Consider the following 23,081-nt stretch of genomic DNA (forward strand, 5'->3'; position numbering starts at 1 on the left):
GATTGGAAACCAATAAACCATTTATTTATCGCATGGGTCAAAGAAACAAGAATTTGGCCTGAAAGTGAATGCCAGTAATGTTGTTTTGCTTTGCTCATCCAGTCAGTCACCACGTGGCAGAATTCTTTTGGAGGGACTGATGTGTAGCCCTTTGTGTTATGAAAGAAAGCTGCCAAATGTTGAGAGGAGGGAGATGAATGAGACTAATGAGTTAATCTCACAAAGCCTTTAGAACAGTTCCTGCCACATAGTTAAGCACTATAGGTGTGTATTAAATTAAAAATAAATAAAAGTGGCTCACAGATCTGAATCCATCAGTGCCAGCATAGTAAGATAAAGCACACAAAAGGGCCGGTTATACGACTGGTGGTGGCAAATTTGAGGATGCTTTGTTTTTTGTTACCTTGAAGGAAAAACATCCACCTTTGAGGTGTGTATAAATACAAATGATGAAAGAGAATGTTCAGGCAGGAACACCAGAACCAAATTGCTCAAACTGTCTGTGGTGAGGTTTATTGTTATTGCTGTTCTGACGTGGGCAGATCCATGGTCCTACTACATGTGACTTTGCTACACAGGCAGTGAGCTGACTGTACCTCACTAAGGGAGTTCGATAGTCCCTGAACTGGTCTGTGCCCTGTTCCTGGAGACAAGTCCGCTGGCCAAACATTGGAGAAGTGACACCAATGCACATTACTGTAAACATTTTAGAACCACTCACCCTTTCTGCACTTACCTTGCCTCAGACTGCTAACAAATGCGTCGTGGCCTGGCCCCTGTCCACAGATCACCCTTTGGGTGGCACCACACAGAAGCATCACCTGGCATGTTGAGCATGACAGGGATACATTTTATGGGGTAATGTGTATGATGGGTACCAGTAGCTAAAAGGAACAGACATGAAAAGTCACCCTACTTTCCCTCCAGAAAGGAGCTAGGTTTTCAGTTATTTTCACCAAACCAGAAATTTAGATATTTAATCTATGTGCTTAAAAGTCATATGACCAGGCTGCCAGAATTTCCAGAAGAAAAATATGCAGTGTATTTCCTTCCAAGCTCATGCCTGTGTAGTTGAATAACTATGCAGCCTCTCCCTGTGTAATGTAAAGACCATTTCTCACAATGATTAATAGAAAATTATGAAGATGAGCCCAAAGACAGCAAATTTCTATAAAGAGAAGCTCAGTGAAAGCTAGGATGGCAGTGACTGAAAATGTTATGCTTCTAGTTAATGAGAAATGATAGAAGAACCCTTCAAATTCTTCTCTTGAAGTATGGAAACAGACTTGCCCTAATCCATTTGCCTTGCTGCCTTCTGCTGATGGTGGCGATGGAAGGGAGGTGTGATGCGATGGTTTCTTTCCACCAACAGTTCTTTTTTCCACCCTCAAATGGTTCTTTCCAAACCAGAAAAGACTGTTCAAGCCATTTATCACATAGAAAGACTCTGTACGGCAAAATGAATACATGTTAAAGGGGGAAATGACACAATATTTAGACTCTAAAATTATATCTCCAGCAGGGATAACAAATAAATAGATAAACATATGAATCCAGGGGGATTCTCCGTCTTTGTGTACTCAAATCCAGTCCTGTCAGTTGCAGCCCGTCCCCTTGTTGTGGGTTGTTTCCTCCTTGTTCTGCCCTCTGTTCCTGCCCACAAATGCTGTTCTTCAGTTAATTCAAATGTGCACCAGGGATCTTTCTCTCCACAGCCCTCCCTTTGGCTTATAAATACCATTTTATTGAAAATAGAAGCAACAGCAAACAAAATCATTGTTTTAAGGATTTGATTTTGAAACTTGTTAGCAATTTATAATGACCTTTTTATATTTTGTCTGTTTTCATTTAACAGTTTCTTCCTGCACTGAGACTTCCTTATTTAAATGACTTCAACATTTTATGACATTTTATGTGAGCAATTATTTGGTGTATCATTCTTATGTACTAGGATGCCACCTTACCTATAGGGAGATAATGCACTATTGGCTCATAGAGATCAAAATTTGATGACATACTTTCATCCCAAGGGCATTGTTATTTATCATCAGGAGATACATAGTAAATGTTCTATACTTGATGTCTAGAGGCATCTAAAAACAGGTTTAATGATAGAATTTAGTATCTATAAAATACCCTTTGAGTTCTGCCCTACGATGGCATAGCTGATTACTGACTATCAAAATAAAGTGTCCTCTCAGAAATGAGTTGAAGACAAATAGGCTCTTCCTTTTAGGAACAGGGCAGAGCCTGGGGAAGAAAGAATCTGGGGAGGTAAGTGCCCATGTTGTCATACTGATGACTATTTTATGACTTTTAACATATGCCCAAGAGGTCAAAGGAAGGATATCATGTTCTTGGTGCTCTTCTTTGAAAAGAAATTCAACTTAAGGAAAATGATTGTGTTGAGGAGGAAGAAGAGCTATAGTAGGCTTGGGAAATTCTGGCCTCTTGGAGGGGAGATTTTGGCCTCTTGGAGGAGAACTTCCTTTTCCTCTTTAACAGACACAGTCATCTTGCTAGTGAAATCATCTTAATGTCAAGTTTGGTTTAATGCTTTCCTGGAGAAACCTGTCTGCATGCATTTATTCCTTGTGAAGCCATCCAAAGAGATTTAATTCTTTGGCAGTCATAATTTTGTGTGGTTTCTTTAATTACTAATTTGTTTAAATGGCTTTTAGCTTTACAATTTCCCCTTAGGAGATGTTATTTTCATTGCTAATTGCTAATTGACTTGACTCATAGATATTGGAGGTACAGTATGTGGTACTGACTGGGTGGGAGGTGAGGAGAGGGATGCAGGTGGGAATGTGAAGGGTTGTTACCACATACTGTGCCAAAAAAATTGGGATCAGCACCAGGCGCTGACTGAAAAGAGGTGAAATTCCATGTGTACAAAGAAATCTGCTTGAGATTAGATTTTCTGGGAGTTGTTTTTTTATTCATTTCTTAAAAGTCAAGGTTGGCTTTCATTAATTCTAACAAAGGTACCACACTAATGCAAAGTGTTAATAAAGTGTTAATAATGGGGTATGGGGGGTAGGGTATATGGGAGCTCCGTATTTTCTGCATTTTTTGGTAAACCTATAACTTTTCTAATAAAAAAATTATGTTAAAACAAAAAGCAAAAACAATAAAGTGAAAGCAGTTGAAACTCAGAGCCACCGAAACTCAACATATTCAACAAACTGAATGCAAAACCCCAGTGCAAACGATAGTGAACCCAGTAACATATTTAGAAGTGGTTCCTGGCTGGGTGTTAAGTTCTTCTGAGACTTGTTTTTCTCTTCCCACCACCCCTCCCTCCCCCCATCCTGCTCTTGGCAGGTTTAAGGGAAACTACAGGCTCCGAGAGCGATGGGGGTGACTCGAGCAGTACCAAATCCGAAGGTGCCAACGGAACAGTTGCAACTGCAGCAATCCAGCCGAAGAAAGTTAAGGGAGTGGGCTTTGGAGATATTTTCAAAGACAAGCCAATAAAACTACGACCGAGGTCGATTGAAGTAGAAAATGACTTTCTACCAGTGGAAAAGGTATGTTCAATAGTATCTGTTTTATTTCATTATTATATAAAGTATCAAAAAAATGTGCCCTTTGAGATTTGGAATCCGAGACTTTCGTTGCCTCTTTTGGGATTTCAGTGTCCTGTTTGCCCACTTCCCAGTGGATCTCTTCTTCTGTGTGGGAATGGCTTCCCTCGAAAGGCTCACACTTTACTTTGCTGCTTCCCATCTTACCAATCTCCTGTTTGTGGAACGTTGCTCAGGATGACTTTTCCAATGGACTGGTGCATCTTCATTTCCCTCCCCAGCAAAGCCCTGAGGCCTGGTCATAGCTAAACAGGATCAGTTAGTTTGAGCCTGATGCCTTTCAGACAACTGCCAGTCTCCTCTTACATTTCTCTGGTGCTTTGCACTGGCATGTGTTGACTGTGGTTCAGTAATGGAGAAATGGAATTGGGCATTTTCTCTCTAGGAGTTAGGTGGAGACAATTTCATACTGCTGAAAGGAAGTCTCCTGTGTGTGAATGTTGGAGATGGCCAGTGCTGGGACACTCCTTGGATTATTCCCATCAGAAAGCTGGCTATTTTCTTCTGCCCTTGTTCTGGGTTGGCGAGAGGCAGGCGTGGTGCTGCTGAGTATGCAGTTGCCATGGCAACACACCCAGAGCCATCCATGCTCCTGACTGCCCGTGATGTCTACTGTCGCACACTGCTAAGCATCATGCCCTTGCTTAGAATTTGATTAATACTGTGCAGTTTTCTAGATAGTAAGAAGCTACATTCATGTTGTGCTTATGGAATATTTGTTAATTTAGTGTAGTACCAAAATTTTTGCCCTGACATTTGTGCCAGCAGGCTTGAGGGATAAGGCAGAGGCAGCATCTCTAATTCAGGTTTATTCGTAGCTTTAAAATATTTTTCGTTTTTCAGTGAGATGAAATTTTAAAGGTTCCATCAGCTATAGAACCTCCACCTCCCAGCAACCTTCTTCTGTGTTGTCATACATTAGAAACTGAGAAAAGAAAGTCTTTTGGACATTTATTACTTTTAGAGATGGAGAAGGCAGAAATGGCAGATACTTTGAAATTAGAGACCGTTTCATTGAAGCTCTTCTTTTGTAGAAGTTTATCTGTTAGTATCCTAGCTTGTAAGCTCAATTCTATTTCATATGGTCATACTCATATTCCTCTAAACATTTGCAAAGGAGCAAGTGTCCATCTTTGGAAGGAACAGTAGATGTGGTTTTTCTTCATTTTATTCAAGTGATTGAAATAAACATGACCCATTGGCTCTGTCAGTTAACAGTTACATGTCTTTCATTTGTTTTATGGTTCTTGGTCTTGTTCTTCTCTGTATAGGAAGACATTGTGTGTGTGACCTTTATTATTGCTATTGCTGTTTGTTTTGACTACTAATAGTAAATTGGGTTATTATTACTACTAACAGTATCAGCATCAGATATAAAACTCCCAAGCTTACATCTCAGCATGCTTCTTCCCTGAATCCCAGAGCTATATGTCCTACTGTCTTCTTTATTATCTTTCCACTTGAAGATGTTAAATTCACATCCCCTCTTGAACTCCTCATCGATTCCCTCAAACTGCTGTACCCCCGGCCTTCCCCATTTCTGTTGAAAGCTGTGCCATGCTTCCCGTTGCTCAGGTAAAAACCTTGTCCCTGACTCCTCTCTTTCTTTCACATCCCATGTCCAATTTGTCAGGAAACCCTATAGCTCTGCCTCCTAGATGTGTTCAGAATCCCACCACATCTCCTCACCTGCACTGCTGCCATGGTTTCTCACCATCACAGCAGTGGCCTCCTTATATGTCTCCCTTCTTCTCCCCTTCCCCCTGTACTCTGGTCTCTGCAGCATAGCCAGAGTGGTCCTTTGAAAATGAAGTCAGATCATGCCACTCCTCCACTCATACCCCAGCACAGTCTTCTCTGATCAAAGTGAGAGTCCTCTCTGTGGCCCATGTGCTGGCTCCTGGTACCGCTCTTGCTCCTTCCCCTGCTCACTCCATTCCAGCTTCCCTGCTCTTCCTCAACCATGCCATGCACGCTCCCACTTTAGAACCTTGGCTAGAGCAGTTTCTTCTGTCTGGGCTACTCTTCTCCCAAATCCCCACCTGGCAGCCTCCCTGTGCTCCTTGAAGTCTTGTCTCAAATCTTACCTGCTCCATGAGGCCTGTTCTGCCCCACGAATTCTGAAACCTGTCCCCTTTCCCTATTCCCCTGAACCTGTACTATATTTTTTTGATTTCTAAAGTATATACCACCTTCTTACATGATATTTATTTTTATTATGTTTATTATTTATTTGGGTCACTGATGCAGTACATGACACATAGTAGGTCCTCAATAAATATCTTTTGAATGAATAATTTTAAAAGCTATATTAACATAGCACTTTAGAGATTACAGACATCTATAAACCAAGGGGACTGGGTTGAATACTATAACAGTTACATAGCTGAAAATATAGCAGTTGTATAGTTCACTGTATTTTTGTGAAACAAAAGGTTTATTACTTTGGTCTTGGTGACATGAAATTTTTAACTTCATCAGAATTGTGTGTGTGTGTGTGTGTGTGTGTGCGTGCATGTGTCTGTGTATATGTATGCGTATGTGTGCATACTGGTCCCTGATTTGTTTGCAGAATGAAACTATTTGCCGGCAGCTCCCTAACCTACTTCTCGTTGTGAAGCCCCTGGGGAAAACATAAGCTCCCCAGCCTGCCTTACTGGCTGCAGACAGTTTTTACAGCATATGAGAGGATTTGAAACTGTCTATGCCCCCTATTGCTGGCACCATGGATAGTCAAATAGATTTATGGATCCATTTTGTTACTGTACAACCTGGCACAGAGTGGATAAGTGTGATACTGTTTTATCAGTGGGCAACCTGTTTCTCATCACTTTTCAGATGGTTTTGTGTCCAAGATTTATGTTTAAGGAAGGACATTTCTTCCTTTGAGGATTGAGCTCACTGTTTTTGTTTTTCAGAAGCACGAATTGAATCTCACCACGACAGCATTTGTCAGGTTAGACCCAAGCAGGTCTTCTACTCAGGCTCTAAAAGTTGGCTTTCTCACATGGCTAGTTTGATAACTTGGAATGGGGGAAAAAGGAATCTGACAATTATTAACAACTAGAATCATTGTATTATACTTCCCATTCAAAGTTTGTGAAGAATCCAGAGCTACGTTTCTGAGTCAGTAGATAATTTTATACTTATTTTACCTGTGCTTTAATCCATGTCACCCTACCCAAAGTGGTTGAATGTTGATAATTGTGATATTAACTAAAGAAGGTGCAAGCAGGATTAGATTATATACCAGGAAGATATTGCATACCTCCCTCCCACGAATAATGAAATCATGAGTGTAGGTGTTGTTTCTCCTTCTCTTATTGAGCTATAAGAAAGGACCCCATTTATGAAAGCTTCTAATGCTACCAAATGGATAAACTCAAAATGATTTTAAGAATTCTGTTTATTCTTTCTTGGGTTTCTTCTCAAAGGATGTATCAAGGCATAATCCCTGCCCTCTAGGACTATTAATTAAAATCACAGTGGGGGTAAAGACTTCCCCACAGGAAACAATTATGGGGCAGTATTTGTTTGTTTATTTAAACCGTTTTATTCAGACACCATACAGTCCATCCAAAGCGTATAATCAATAGCTCTCAGTATAATCACAGAGTTGTGTATTCCTCACCATAATCAATTTGAGAACATTTTCATTGCTCGAAAAAAAAAAAAAAGTCCCGTACTTCTCCTACTCCACTATGGTCAAGACCTGGCATTGGTATAGTATCTTTGTTTCAGTTGTTGCAAGAATAGTACAATGTTACTGTCAATTATAGTCCATAGTTTGCCTTAATTGTATTTTTCCCTATGTATTGCCTTACTAGTAATGCCTTGTGATAGTTGTAGTTCATGTAAGAACATTCTAATATTTGCACAGTTAACCACAGTCATCATCCACAACAGGGTTCACTGTGTTATACAGTCCCATGTTTTATTCTCTACCTCTCCTTCTAGTGACTTACATGACCCTAACCTTCCCCTTTCAACCATACTCACGTGCATAATTTAGTGCTGTTAGTTACCCTTACAGTAATGTGCTACCATTACCTCTATCCATTTCCAAAATTTATAGTCAACCTTATTAAAAATTTTGAACAAATTAAGTGTCAGCTCCCCATTCTCTATCTTCTTTATATTTTCTGATAAAAAAGTATACTCTATATTTTTTTATACTCTAGATTTTAGCTCTAAGAGTTTGCTCATTATAATTAGTTCATATCAGTGTGGCCATACAATATTTGACCTTTTGTATCTGGATTATTTCACTCAGTCTTCAAGGTTCATCCATGTTGTTACGTGCTTCAGGACTTCTTCATGAGTTGACCGACAAGTGGGTTGTTTTATCTTTGGGTAGAATAATGCCACCGTGAACATCAGTGTGCAAATGTCTGTTCATGTCCCTGCTTTCAGTTCTTCTGTGTATGTACTTAGTAGTGGGATCACTGGATCATATGGGAATTCTACATATTGTCTGTAACACTTGTAGTTTTCTGTTTCTTTGATAATGGCCATTCTAGTAGATGTGAAATGATATCTCATTGTGGTTTTGATTTCCCCAATAGCTAATGATTTTGATCACCTTTTCTTGTGCTTATTAGCCATTTGTATTTCCTCTTTGGAAAAGTATCTATTCAGGTCTTTTACCCATTTTTAAAAATGGGTTGCTTGTCTTTTCATTGTTGAGTTGTAGGACTTCTTTATATATTCTGGATATTAAACCCTTATCGGATATGTGGTTTCCAAATATTTCCCCCCCAATTATGAGTAGGCTGCCTTTTCACTTTCTTGACATAGTCCTTTGAAACATTGAAGTATTCAATTTTGAGAAGGTCCCATTTTTCTACTTCTTCTTTCATTGCTTGTACTTTGGTTGTAAGATCTGAGAAACTGTCTCCTACCACAGGATCTTGAAGATGCTTCCCTATATTTTCTTCTAGGAATTTTATAGTCCTAGCTCTAATATTTAGGTTTTTTGATCCCTGTGAATAACTTCTAATGCACCATCTAACTAAAATGTTTCAGAGGAAACTATATAATGTCTAGGACTTGCTTCCAATAATCTGAAAGGTAGAAAAGTAGATGGGGTTATAGAAGAAACAAGATTGGTCATAAGTTAGTAGTTGTTTAAAGTTGGTTATATGTACATGGGGATTCATTGCACTATCCTCTGTTTTTGGATATGTTGGAAATTTTCCTTGATAAAAGATTAAAGAAAAAAAAGAACCCTGGGAAAAAAGGTACCATTTAAACTAAGCTCAGAGGTTTTAATATGCTGCATCAGAATAATGGAAAATACTGTATGACTAAAGATGAACCAAGTTAAATATCATAAGATTAGAGGGGCATGGTACCATTGTCCTAGCTGATTGACCTTGACAAGTCAGTTAACCTCAATTGGGCCATGCAAAAAAAAATGAGGATACTCTATATGTATTCTCCCTCCTCAGGACTTTTTTTTTTAAATTAAATTATATGTAGCAAATAATGTCTTGTACATTGTTATGTTTAACTCATTTCAACCATTATTTATTTAGTCCTCACTATATGCTCAGCGCTGGGGATACAGTGGTTAACAAGACCTCAGAAAGCTGCAGAAAAGTAAACAAACAGTAACAGTGCAGTGTGGGAAATGCTATGATCAGGCTAAGCACACATTGCTGTATTGTAGGAACACTTGAGTAGGGCAGGAGGTGGTGAGTTGTTAGGGAGTTTGGAGAGTGTGTGCGTGTACACGTGTACATGCATTTGTGCCCACTTCCTACAGGAAGTGGTGTTGTGCCTACAGGAAGTGATGGTTAGCTCTATAGGAAAGATTGTTTAGCTTTATAGGAAATGATGTTTAGGCTGAGAACCAGGTGTTCAGTAGGCATTCATCAAGCTAAGGAACAGAGAGTTATCAAGGTGGAAAGAGCACTATGTATAAATGACTAGGGGGGAAAACAGATAGTGCAGATGGTGTGTGGAAGCTCCAGTGGGAAGTGGGGAAAGGTAAGAATGGGGAGAGAAGCAGGGTCCTGATCTTGAAGAGCCTTGTGAGACTTGTTAAGGAGTTTGAACTTGATCTTGAGGGCAATGGAGAGCTATCAAAGGGTTTTTTGTTTCTTTTTTTTATCCAAGGGTTTTAAGCAAGAGAGTGATATGATCAGATAGGAGATTTGGAAAGATTGTTCCAGGTACAGTGTGAGGAGTGGCTTATAGAAGACAGGGAAACTAAAATTCAGGAGAAAGGTGACAGAAACTCTCTTGATAAATAGCAACCCCCTCCCATCTGGGGTCCAAAATTAATCAATAAGATGAGTCAATGGTGGGGAATCAAAATATCAGTTTTACTTATTTTTTTCACTATTGATATCCAGTTGACCCAGCACTGTTTATCGAAAATATCATCCTTTCTATACTGCATAGCCTTTTCCCCTTTGTTATAACCTAAGTGGCTGTGTATGTGTGGGTCTGTTTCTGGACTCTGTATTCTGTTCTCTTGGTCTGTTTGTCCATGTGCTGTCTTAATTATTGTAACTTTATAGTAGGTCTTGATATCTGACAGTGCAAATTCTTGATCATTGTTCCTCTTCTTCAAGATTGGGCTGTTCTTAGCCCCTTGCATTCCCATATAAATCTTAGAATCAGCTTGTCAGATCCCATGTGTACAGAAAAGCTCCTGGGATTTTGATTGGGATTTCATCAAATCTATAGATGTGTTGGGGAAGAGTTGACACCTTTACAGTCCATAAATGTGGTATATTCCTTCATTTCTGTGGATCTTATTTTACTTTGGGAAAAGTCATCAAGCTGTACACTTACTGTTTTTTGCATCTGTCTATGTGTATATCATATTGCAATGTTATTATTTATGAAGGCAAAAGGGGAATATATAGGTTAGTGTGAGAGCCCAAAGGGCTGCCATCTGGTCCTCAGAATTAGGCAGACTCATCCACCTAGTCTCAGCAACACTGGACTAGGGCATGCCTATGCAAGGTGGAAGGGCCTGCCCCATGAAGAGCAGCAGAGAAGGCCAGTTCTCAATAGGAGGAAAGAGAAAAGCTGAGCTGAGCACACCAATTTATTTTTCCCAAATTTGCCCATCAGGTAAGTCATTTCACTTTCCCAGGGGAAAGTGAATAAGGAGACAGGGAGGCCCCAGGAGTATTAAACCATTCGAACCCCCTTTACATGGAAAGAAGCATCAGGATAAGGGAAGAAGCCTTTTTCTCTAACAGCTTTGACTATTATCATGGAAAGAAATATTTTGGAAGTAGAATCAAGAGGAATACTTGATGGATAGTATGTGGATGGGGGGGTCGGTGGGAGATGAAGGAAAGAGAGGACTTGAAGATGATGCCTTGGGCAACTGGGTTGATGGTGGTACCATTGCCTGATTAGGAAACATTGGAGGAGGAAGATGTTTTGGAAGAAAGGTCATGGGCCCAGTCTTAGACTAACTGTTTTTTGAAGTATCTGTGGGGCATTAAGCAGATACATCCAGAAGGCAGTTGGATAAATAGGTCTGGTGCTCGGGAGTGAGTTGTAGATATAGGTTTGAGAATCATCAGCCTTGAGATTAGGTTGAAGACTCTAAAAGAGAAGGTGACCCTGGACAGGATTTCATTCTCATGAATACTGCTGGGTGCTTCTGTCTCCCACCTGTAGACCTGAAGGGGATTTCTTCATTATTCTTCCCCATAACCCCAGCTTTTCCTCACTTTTTTTTGCCCTGAACTCTTTTTGTCTGTTGATCACTTTTGGCTAACCACTTAAGGAAAAGAGTGTCAGGTATTATACATGATTGTGTAAATTACAGGTATTCAGTTGAGTCTCAGGACCCAACCTGACATAGCTTTAGATAAAATCATCCTGGCTTTTGGGTGCCAGGTCCTTCCATGCCCAGGTACTATAAACACTACCAGTGCTGGTTCCCTTAAATGTTTGGAAAGGCAGCCTTTCTTCCTTGGACTCTGCCAATAGTCAGATTGAAAAAGGCATTTTGAAACCTTATGGTCTTCCAGGTAAGTTGGTTACTCTATGCTAGATTCCCTACAAAGAAATCATTCAAAAAGCTCCTTTCCTATGGTCTTCTTGTTTGGCTGATTTCCATTACTGGCATCTGACATCTCTCTCTTGAAATGGTTCTATTTTCTTTCTACATTTTCTATATTTTCCACAACTAGACATTGTATTTCTGCCAGTGTTTTTTTCACTTCTTGTCATCTTGAATCTCACTTATAGAATCCCAGTTGCCCAAATTAATGCCTTTATGATATCAACATTATGGCTTTTACTTGTAACAGAGAATTAGAATTAAAATCACATATAAATGAAGGTCACTGATCATATTTAATTTTTTAATCAGCCAAATTAAAGTAAGAGAAATTTTAATATTTTCATACATATTTTGGTTTACTAAAGCTGCCAGAATGTAGTATACCAGAAATGAGTTGGCTTTTACAATGAGGGGTTATTAGCTTGCAAATTTACAGTTCTAAGGCCATGAAAATGCCCAAATTAAGGCATGAGCAGGATGATACCTTCTCTGAATAAAGGCTGCCAGCATCTGGGATACCTCTGTCACATGGGAAGGCGCATAGCTGGTGTCTGCTTGTCCTTTGCTCCAATTTTTTGTTGCTTTCAGCTTCTTGCTTCAGTAGCTTCCTCTCTGAGCTTCTGTGGGTCCTCTATTTGCTTCTCCATGGCTTTTCTCTATGAGCTTCTCTTAATTTCATTTCTTCTCTTCTGTATGTGTTTTGTCCTTTTATAAAGGATGCAAGTCAAAGGATTAAGACTCACCCTGAATGGGGTGGGTCACATCTCAATTGAAATAACCTAATCAAAAGGTCCCACCCACAATAGGTCCACACCCACAGAAATGGGCCAAAAGAACATGGCCTTTCCTGGGGTTCATAGCAGCTCCCAACCACCAGAGTATGTATCTTAGGTAGTTTTTCTATCCATTCGAGTAAAAATTCATCATGTAGTATACTTATGTAAAATCAAAGCATGTTAACATCTAAAGTGATGCTCTTAGTGCCTTAAAAATAAGAGATCTGTGTCTCTAATCCTTTGGAGACTGGAAATAAGCTCTGTGAATCTCCAGGAGCTAATGATATATTCATTGATGAATGAAACACAACCAGATCAAACCTTGTTGTGATTATCTGAGATCTAAAGTGTTGGATGTCTCTTATTTTGGTTGAAAAGCAAGATTATGTGACACCTCTTGAACTGTTGGACAACCCATAGTTTTTAATGAGCAGACAGTACTAAGATGCTGCGGTTGCCTGGACTGAATGAAGTGTCTGGGATTTTCAGGTTTATGTGCTATCTTTCCTCAGAATATTTCTGTTAAGTTTCTTATTTAGGAAAAGTAAGGATGGGGTGAGCAGTGTGGAGAAAGGGAAACAGAACATTGTTACAGGGTTATTCTGGCGTGTTGGTGCCATTTACTGTTTTATATATACTTTACATATACTTTGTAAAACATTCGCCATTGTGCATTGGCTAATAAATGTTGAATTGCAGCCAGATCATCATCAAGATTCACATTCTCAGAGGACTTCAAAAGTATGTTTTTAAGAGTTTAGTGGTTAAGAGTGCTGGCCAAACAGCCAGGGTTCAAACTGAACTCTGTCTTGTCCTGGAACAAATCTCTCAGTATTTAGATTCCTCATCTGCAAAATTAGAATAAGACAAAGCCCTACCCCATACCAAAATGGTTAGAATAGTGCCTGGCATCTAATAATCCCTTGATTAACAGTAGTTGTTATTATTGTTGTTGAGCTTATTATTATACTGGAAGGAGTGCCTCTAAATAACAGTGCAGTTTCCAAGACAATTTCTTTAATTTTTTGTTATGGAAAATTCCAAACTCAAAGAAGCAGATAGAACAATAGAAGGGATCCTTATGTACACCTGGTCCCAGCACTTCCCCCCTAGTTTTGATTAGTGTGTAATGGTTACAGTTGAAACTAACTCTTCCTTCTTTGGTGTTCAGTGGGCAAAGACCTAAGCCTTTAAGAAGGCCAGTGGCAGATCCCCTAAAATAAATTAGCCTTTTGTATCCTTCCTTACTTCTCAGAAGAGAAGTAGTATCAATGCCTTAGCTAGGATTTGAATTTTTCTATATCCGTAGTAGCTATTTGTTTCACATCACCAAGTATTAAATATCAGTCACTAGAAATAAGCACCATGCATTTGGGACCTTGTCTGTGTTAGTCATCATTGTGTTTACAATTCCTTGTAAATAGTTGTTAAACTATAATTGGCCCTCAATAAATATTTGTCAAATGGATGAATGAATATAGTGTTTTATCCAAATCCAATAGAAATGATAAAGGAAGACTCATTTTGTTTGGGGCATGCTTGTGGTCTCACTACAGACTCACTCCTCCATTTGTTCATTAATTGGCTCATTCCTTCCTTCATTCATTCGTTCATTCATTCACTTGTTCTTTGATTCACTGGAGCTTTGTTAAATTTTTGTATGGACCAGTAGCAGCAGCTCTGGAATTTCTGTACAGAAGCACTAGGGGGCGGCAATCCATTTGAAAGGGGATTGGCTAGGTGATATGTTTAGAAGCTATGTTTGCATAATGATAGGTTTTGGTTTTTTTTACCCAGCAGGTTATTTATTTGATGTGGGGTGGGTCTTATGTAATTTAATTGAATGGAATTAACACCTTCTCTCCTAGGTCACCCCTTGGAGCAGCCTTTACTTATAGGCCCCTCTCTTAGTGCTTTGGATTGTCTCTGGGCCTGAGCATGTAAAAAGGTCATTATAATTCAGGGGATATGTCCAAAGCATTAAGGAGAACAGAAAGGAAGGAGCCCATAACTTTCTTGGAGGTCAGGAAAGAAGGAATAGGATATCAGGGAGATCTTTTCAGGGAATGATATTTGAGCAAAGTGTTAAAAGATGAATGGCAGAGAGCACAGTGTACATGTGGATTTAGAGGGAACATGGTTATGGTGAAGGGGTAGCTTTGGCTGGATTGCAGGTGTTGGTGGAGATGGGTCCCTGGAGGGAAGCTGAGGGGAGACCAATCTTCACGCAGGGCCCTGTCAGCCTACTGACAGGCTATGTGTCTTCTGGGTGGCCTGGGGAGTTAAAGAAGGAGTTAAATTGGGAATGACATGATCAGATTTGCACTTTGGGAAGATAACTGGGGAGGTACCATGGAATGGGGACTGGAGATGGGAGAGGAAGTAGCTGGGATTGTTGCCAGCCCCAGGGTTCTGTGGTTGATGACTAATTGGCCAGGCACCAGGAACTTCTAGTAGCTCTTGGAAAGGGGCAGATGGGCCCACCTCATGCACACTCTTTAAGCTGGGGCACTGTAGCCAGGGTTGGCAGCAGAACTGACAGAAGAGCCAAGTTTCCTTTCAAAGAAAATTCTTTTGTTTATTTTAGGAACAAAAAAGCCAGGAGCCAGTATTCAACTACCTTTGTTAATAGATAGGCTAATGATATAGAGATAATTGAAAAAAAATTAAGTTGGGTAGGCAATTAAAATATATGTACACACATGTACATTTATACATAATTATGTATATGTGCAAATCCACGCACACATTCAGCAGGCTTATCTTCCTAATCAGGTTTTTATTTTTCATAAACTTTTAATTTTAGGAGAGTTTTAGATTTTTAGAAAAGTTGTGACGATAGGATAGAGAGTTCCCCCACATCCCATACCCAGTTCCCTCTATTGTTAACATCTTTTTTTTACCTTTGCACTATTAATGAACTGATATTGATACATAATTATTAACTAACATCCATACTGTATTCACATTTCCTTCATTCTTCCCTAATATTCTTTTTCTGTTCCTGGTTCCCATCCAGGGTCTCACATAACATTTAGTTGTCATGTCTCTTTAGGCTTCTCTGGTCTGTAACAGCTTCTCAGCCTCTCCTTGTTTTGGATGAAAGTGACAATTTGGAGGGGTACTGCTCAGGAGTTTTGTGGGATGTCCTTCAATTAGGGTTTGTCTGATGTTTTTCTCCTGGTTAGACTGGGGTTTGTGGTCTTTGGGGAGGAAGACCACAGAGGTAAAGCACCCTTCTCATCACATGGTGTCATGGGTACCTGCTATCAACATGTCCTATTACTGGTGATGTTGACCTTGATCACCTGGCCAAGGTAGTGCTTGCCAGGTTTCTTCACTGTAAAGCCATGCTGGTTTGACCCCCTTTCCGTACTTTGCTGTCTGGAAGCGAATCACCAAGTGCAGCCCACACGGAAGGGGTGGGGAGTTATATTCCATCTCCTTGAGAGAGTACTATCTTCATAACTTACTTGAAATTTTTATGCAAGGGAGATCTACCTGTTCTCCCACATCCTAATTAGGTTTTGAAAAGGTGATTTCTTATCTGTCCTCTGGATTCCAAGTGCTGGTTCTATAGCATTTGCATCACACTTGTCATTTACTGCCTATTGACATTTCCTACATCTTTTATGTGTGATATATAAACAGATCTATGTCATATTTACCCAAGTAGAGTGTGAATTTCTTGAGGGCTAGGACAGCACCTTATTCAAAGAATTAGATACACTGAAGGTAATTAATAAATATTGAATAAATAGTTTTAAAGGTAGTTTAATTTAAAAATTTTCAAACTGTGGTTAATAACTGAAATAGGTTATCGAAATCTAACTATTCAGAGAAATGTGATAATCAAGGTGAGAATACTGTTGACATGCTATCCTGATTTGTGGCATCCTCCTGAATTTGTAATTGTTGCTAATTTGGTGCTTACTGTGTGCTAGGCACTTTTCTATGCACTTTACATATATTGCTTATTTAATCCTCAAGACAACTCTACAGGTTGATGCTATTCTTATCTCTATTTTACAGATGAGTAAACTGAGGTGAGTGACAGTTAAATAAATGGTTCATGGTCACACAGCTAGGAAGTGACCCGACTGGGATTTGAATCTCATACACTGTGGCTCCAGAGTTCTGAACTAGAAAGCGCTGGGCTCTAAATTTATTGAAATGGTGATTAAAATGGTATCTCATTTAGGAAAAACCAATATTGCTATTTAAACACTTCATTCTGATCTGTTTGGATACTGCTGATGACATGGCCAGCAACAGGATCACTCTATTTTTCCTTGGAGAAGTATTTCTATAAAGCCACAACTATTTTTAACTTCTTTAGGTTTTTTTTTTTTTTTTTTTTTTTGCATGGGCAGGCACCGGGAAATGAACCTGGGTCTCTGGCATGGTAGGCTCAAACTCTGCCACTGAGCCACCGTGACCCGCCCTAGGGTTTTTGTTTTTTTTTTAATGAGTAATTTCTGCGTCAGAAAATTTTAGTTCTTTAAAATACAGTCATTTTCATGATTGGCATTTCGTATACAAACTATGTTCTAGACATTCCTCACTCCCCGATCATGTTATCTGTTGAAAGATAGTTTGCTTATTATTTCCTCTCTGGTGTTTTTAAGTAGAAGTGGTCATTGGATTCTGCCAAATAAATATTCCCTCAGTGTGTTCCTTGTTCAAATGGTCATACCTTTGGGCCCCAGGAGACAGCCTCCCCAGGCAAGGAAGGGAAACTTCTCCTGAAGCCGCCCAAGCCGTGAATTGTGAATCGGCTGTGAATCCTGAATCGGCCGTGGCTTCTTGAGCCATAAACAAATGTGAGCTTTGTTCTCATTGCTCATTTGGCCCCAAGTATGACTCAGGGTTAGGCTGGGCTCTTCAGGCTCGGTGCCTTCGGCTGTTGGAAGGAAGTGGGAGGATTCCAGGGTAGTTCTGGGACCTTTTCAAACTGAAGAGCAGAGGCTGACTGCATGATAGGAGAGGAGGTATTTCTGTCTTTTTTTTTTTTTTTTTTTTGCTTTTAGAGATGTAATAAATGCCCTTCACCACTGATATCTTATCTATACTGTTTGTAGCAAGGCTTGTAATGGGTTTGCACTGGTGGTTTAAAATGAGGTATGTGCCTGTTAGGATCCCACGTGGAAGTGGAATTGTGGATAAGCTAAGGAGGAGCCTATAAAGTAAGGGATTATTTTCTAAAGTCAAATACTGGACTGGAACTATTTAGCTGTTTTATCCCTCCACCTCGTTTGGCCAATTGAGCCATTAATTTTTACAGATGTTTCCAATTTCTCAGTGTCTTGTGTTTTCGTGTGTTCATACTGCAGAGAGTAATTTAGATGGACAGTTTGCATAAGCAGTAACTGTTACACCATGTCACAGAGATATTTAGCAATTACAGATGTTTGTGTAGTAACTAAATCCAGCTTGAGTTTCAGGTTAGTTTAGGAGAAAAGACTGTGTATGTCCATGCAAAGTGAGCCAGCCATGTGGTATCGTACTCTTGGGGGACATGGATATTTGGAGTTTTCCTTGTGAAAGGAGAAGCTGTGAGTAGAACTTCTGGGTGCAGCTCAATTGTTTGTTATAGAGGTAAAGATATTTGGCTAATTTTGTACTACTGAGCGTGTGTTTTCTTGTATTCATTTATAAAGTAAAACGAAGATACTAAATTATTTGAGTTTCTTTAAGTGTGATAGTAATAGGCAGTCTTGTTTCTCTGTGTAAATTGCTCATATTTGTCTGTCTAAAAGCAGAAGTCTGTCATTTTCCAAACATGAACTAAAATTCCCTAAATAAACCACAGGATAAGTAAGGCTTACAATGTGTCATATGTCTTCTGTATTCCTGTTCCTCATTTAAAAAAATTTTGAAGGGAACAGTTGATGATGTCTATAAAATATGCCTTTTAATGTCATTTTCTGTTCATTTTAACTTACACTATTTTCAAAATTATAAAAAAGGAAAATAGCGTGATGAAAATGAAGCACATCATTTTTAACACATTATTTTAAAAGTGGGAGAACTTCATTAAAGGTTTTTTTTTTTTTTTACTGGCATCTGTTGCTTGCCTAAGAGGAGGACAGAGGCAGACTATGAGGTGAGTACAGGCAGTTGTTCATTAAAATAGATATATTCACCTGCAGTGGCTTATGAGAATTTTTCTATTCTCTCTTATAATGGTGTGAAGATAGCTTACATTTTCTGATCTTATTTCTGGGTGTCATCATTCTGAGTTCTGACAACATAGATACCTAATGGTATATGAGCAGGACTAAGATGGTGACTCTTCATTTGGGAAATGAGTGAAAGTGGGATTGAGTGGAAGATGTGAAATATGGAAACATCTCAGCAGTGACATTGAACTTTCTTGGTAGTTCCTCTGGCCCCCTCAGACCAGTGTGTAGAGATGAGAAAGGACAGGCAGCCCCAGGGGGCCTTGGTCCCATGACCTGTAAACTACTTGTTATACTATTGAGTGTTTCTGGGACCCTTTGCTTATTTGTTTCTCAAAATGGAAATTGCCATTACTTCTTTGATTATAGGCGTTCTTTGTAATAATAAAGATGAAGTAGAAGAATATGAAGAAATACATAGAAATCTCCTTTAAGCCTATAAACCAGAAGCAGCCATAGTTAGCTTTCCATATGTATCTGTCCAGACTTTTTTCTAAGCCTGAATGTGCATTCACTGCAACAATGGGGTTAATTACATGTTGCCTGTTTTTTAAACTTAACATATTATGAGTCCCTTTATCTATCATATAGCTGCATGGTCAGTTTTAGGATCTGCATCCACTGTAGAGATGTACCACCATTTATTGAGCCAGTCCCCACTTGGTAACTATTTAGGTTGCTTCCAGTTTTTCCTTACTAGAAATAATATTCTTACATATGCATTATTGAGCCTTCCCTGATTATTTCTTTAGGCTAAATTCTTAAAAGAGGAATTTCCAGATTAAAGGCTGACTGAGTTATTTGGTTTTGTTTTTAATGAAAATAAATATATGGTATAAAATCCAAAGAGAGCAAATTAAGCCTTACTCAATTCCACAGCACTCAGTTTTGCTTCCCATTGGAAATCCTCAAAAACGCTCTCTGTGTACTCTTGTAGAAATGTAGAATTGGTTTCTTAACATGTATTCCTGTTGCCTGGCACTAAGGGTAAAGGGTATTCTTCTTCTCGTCTTTCTATGATGGGTTAGGAAAAAAGTCTCCTGTCTGTGAATCCCCATTAACTACCTAATCAGTTACCAAACCCAAAGAGATTGCAAATTGCTTAAAGGAAGGACTAGGACTTCCTGTTCCTGCAGCCTCTAGATTAAACCTGGTTTCAGGTTTAATGATGACCAAGACTGCTTGTTCTCACTTAGCCCCACCCAGTTACTTGAAGCTATGACAAAAGATTTATGGGGAGTAGATTCAAAACAGTACTTTAGAGAAAAGATAAATTTTGCCTTGTTGCTACTGTTAATTCTAAATGATAGTACTTGATTCATCTTACATAGTGGGAAAGCCAGTTTTGTGATTGCTTTTTCTCACCTTCTGACCCAGAATTCCTTGGGAAATGAAAGTCCTTCCTTTTGCAAATTATTGGCTGAATAATTTACTTGATTCAGTTGGTATCCTCACAGAAGTATCTATAAATATTCTATTATGGCTATCTTTTGTTCTTTACTTATTTAATAATGGTTTCATAATATTTATATCTTTGGGTTTGCAGGTGCTTTTCATTCTAAAAACTCAGTACTTTAAAAATTTCAGTGTGGCCATTAAAATTACTCATAGCTATGTACCTAGCTTGTCTTTGTCTTTCTGCTGTTCTCATCAGTTGTAGAACAATATTCTAGCCAGCTGAATTCACTGGTATGGAATAAATTTAATGCTATTTGAAAACTGGCAACTTTAAGCCATCCAGCTCACTTTGACTGCATGATGCTATGCCTTTTCTTAATGTTTAAAGGATTTAGATCACAGAGGTCAATCGGTTAACGAGAAACATGTTTTGTACTTTTCTGTGGCATTGCAGACCATTTAAAGAGTACAAGATGACAGCTTTATTCGCAACTCAGGATTTTGATGTTGGAGACTAGAATCCAAATAAATGTATACCCGTAAATGCTCTGGACACAATTGGAGACTTAAGCACAATAGCCCTGCACCGGTTTAAAACTATTTTTTACCCCAGAGAAGCCATGTTCTAGTCCTAATCCAGTCTTGTGGGGCCAGACTTACTGTTTAGGGTAGGAAACTTTGATTGGATTGTTTCCATGGAGATGTCCTGTTGTGGGTGTGATCTTTTGCTTAGATTACTTCCATTGAAATGTCATGCACCCAATTGTGGGTGTGGCCTTTTGATTAGATGTGGATACGATTCCATCCATTCAAGGTGGGTCTTGATTAGTTTGCTAGAGTCCTTTAAAAGGAGAAACATTTTGGAAACACCTCAGATGCAGACACTTGGAGAACAGTTGCTTCAGAGCTGACAGAGACATGGATGTTTGGAGATGCTTGGAGTGCCAACAGAGAGAGCAAATGCCTAAAGACCAGTGGAGCCCAGCAGACATCACTGTGTGCCTTCCCATGAGATGCTAAGAGAGCCAGAACCCAGAGTTGTGGCCCAGAGCAGTTAAGTGAAGGCCCCTAAGCCTGGAGAGGAAACCACTGGCATCAAAAGCTGGAAGCTGTGAAACTGGGAACAAGGACCAGCAGATGCCAGCCATGTGTCTTCCCATGTGACAGACATCAACCTTTCTTTGGAGTTAAGGTATTTTTTTCTGGATGCCTAAGTTTGGACATTTCTATGGCCTAAGAACTGTAAATTTGCAATTTAATAAATTCCCTTTTCAAAAACGGTTCCATTTCTGGTATATTGCATTTCAGCAGCTTTAGCAAACTGATACAAGCCCCCAATTATACCTCTAACACATATTTTTCTCTTTCTAAACCTGGGCTAAAAAAGTCAACAATTCACAAATTAAGAGTATGCAGGGATTGCCTCAAAAGTCACTTCTTCATCAAAAGGCTATTCTTAAGCCATTTCATGTATGGCCTGTGACATGGGAGGCCTCAATTAACCTCAATTAAATTTGTTCCTGAACTTGGGGGAACAGAATTAACAGTGTTTGGAAAGGTGAAGCAGAAAGTTGGAGGTCTATAGCATTTAGAAATTATTTCTGTTTTGCTCATTTAAGATGAAGAAGTCAGGAGTGGTAAAGATGGATTTACTGCCTCATTTTCTTTTTTCTTCTTTCATTTGCTGAACATTTTCACCCACCAATGATGTTAATATGTTTTGCTCTGTTTTGGTAGCATCTGCTCAGTCTGTTCTTTTTTAGTTTGACTTCTTAGTTTGGTTTCTCATTTTCTGTCTCCACTAGAAGCAGCTTTTCTGAAACTTCTTGGATATCTTCTCTAGACTATTAACAAGGTGGATAAATAAGACAAGATATGATGTATAATGTCAAGATTTTAGATCCTAGAGTAGTCAAAATGTTCATCTGGGTACAGCACTTGACCCAGTCTAGTCACTGTGTTGGGAAAGCTAGATGCCCTATAATATATCTTATATGACTAATTTTAGATTTCATTTCCTTTGCCTCAAACCCCAGTACCACCAGTACTACTACCCCACTCCCACCCCACACCCCCAACCCCCAGATTCAGGAATTGGCAGATGCAGAGAAAGTATACTTAATTCATAATTCAGAATCCCATTTTTTTCATGTGATAGGAATACAGGTACTGTTGTTTTTCCAATCTTAAGAGGCTGTGATGTTATGAAGCTGGTAACTCCATTCCCAGACTTAGAAGTAGTCTGCCTAAGCAATATGTGTCCCATTATCAATTTGCTGTATAGCAGAGAGCAGAACACAATTGATGGGCAGCCATACTTGCTTTCCATTGAAGGGTTATAGGATCTCTGACATTTTAGTGTAATTTTCATATTCAGTGGTTTTTCCAACCAGGGCCTTTAGTTATAGGTCATTAAGCATGAGAAGATGAGAGACTTATCTGGATAAGAGGTGAAAAAGGTCATGAAAAAGTTTATGAGAGGCTAAAAGAGATACAGCTGGGTCAGGGAAGGGATCACTAAGTTTCCAAGTAAGAAAAATGGATTATGGGACCACAAAGCAGTATGTTTATATGTATCCCAACCCTGAGTTTAGTCACGAAACTCTGTGAAATGAAGATTGTAATGTGGCTTGATTGTCTTGTCATGAAATTGAATGACTAGAAAGAGGCAGAGGTTTCCTAAGAGATTTATGACTAAAGGGCAGTGAATGAAGATGGTCCAGAAACTGGAAGTCAGGAGCTGTGAAGAAATTATGATCATTGTGGAAAAGAGAGAAGGCTAAACAGAGTCCACGAGGAAATGAAGAACTATGTGGGCTTTGATGATTGACTGTTCTCTGGTCCCACTGATGTCTGATAAAAGGGGAGCCATTTAACTTGAGGCCTGGTGATCAGATTGGGAATAAGGGAGAAAGAGACACTGCTAAGGGCTGATAAATTCTTTGTTGTCCTGATATTGGAGGGTATGGAAGTCTTTTACTTAGAGTCCCTGTAAAATTGGGTAGATAACCATCTGAAACCCATCTGCCTGAACTAGATTAGATAAAACTCAGGAATAGGGAATGGGTCATAAATTCCAGAAATACCATTCCTG

General features: G+C 39.2%; 1 protein-coding gene across 5 annotated transcripts in view; it reads left to right on the top strand.

The window, feature by feature from the left end:
- Positions 1–23,081, top strand: part of SH3KBP1 (SH3 domain containing kinase binding protein 1) — a 404,653-nt gene that overhangs the window by 237,926 nt on the left and 143,646 nt on the right. For 4 of the 5 annotated variants that reach the window (XM_077145714.1, XM_077145717.1, XM_077145712.1 and 1 more), the window contains one exon: positions 3,328–3,533. In XM_077145714.1, coding sequence (XP_077001829.1) covers positions 3,328–3,533 — 206 coding nt within the window. Of the gene's footprint in view, positions 1–3,327; positions 3,534–17,345; positions 17,399–23,081 lie in introns of those variants that run through there. The other variant, XM_077145716.1, reaches the window with a different exon arrangement.

This window comes from Tamandua tetradactyla, chromosome X, assembly GCF_023851605.1.
Source record: "Tamandua tetradactyla isolate mTamTet1 chromosome X, mTamTet1.pri, whole genome shotgun sequence".
Taxonomy (NCBI): domain Eukaryota; kingdom Metazoa; phylum Chordata; class Mammalia; order Pilosa; family Myrmecophagidae; genus Tamandua; species Tamandua tetradactyla.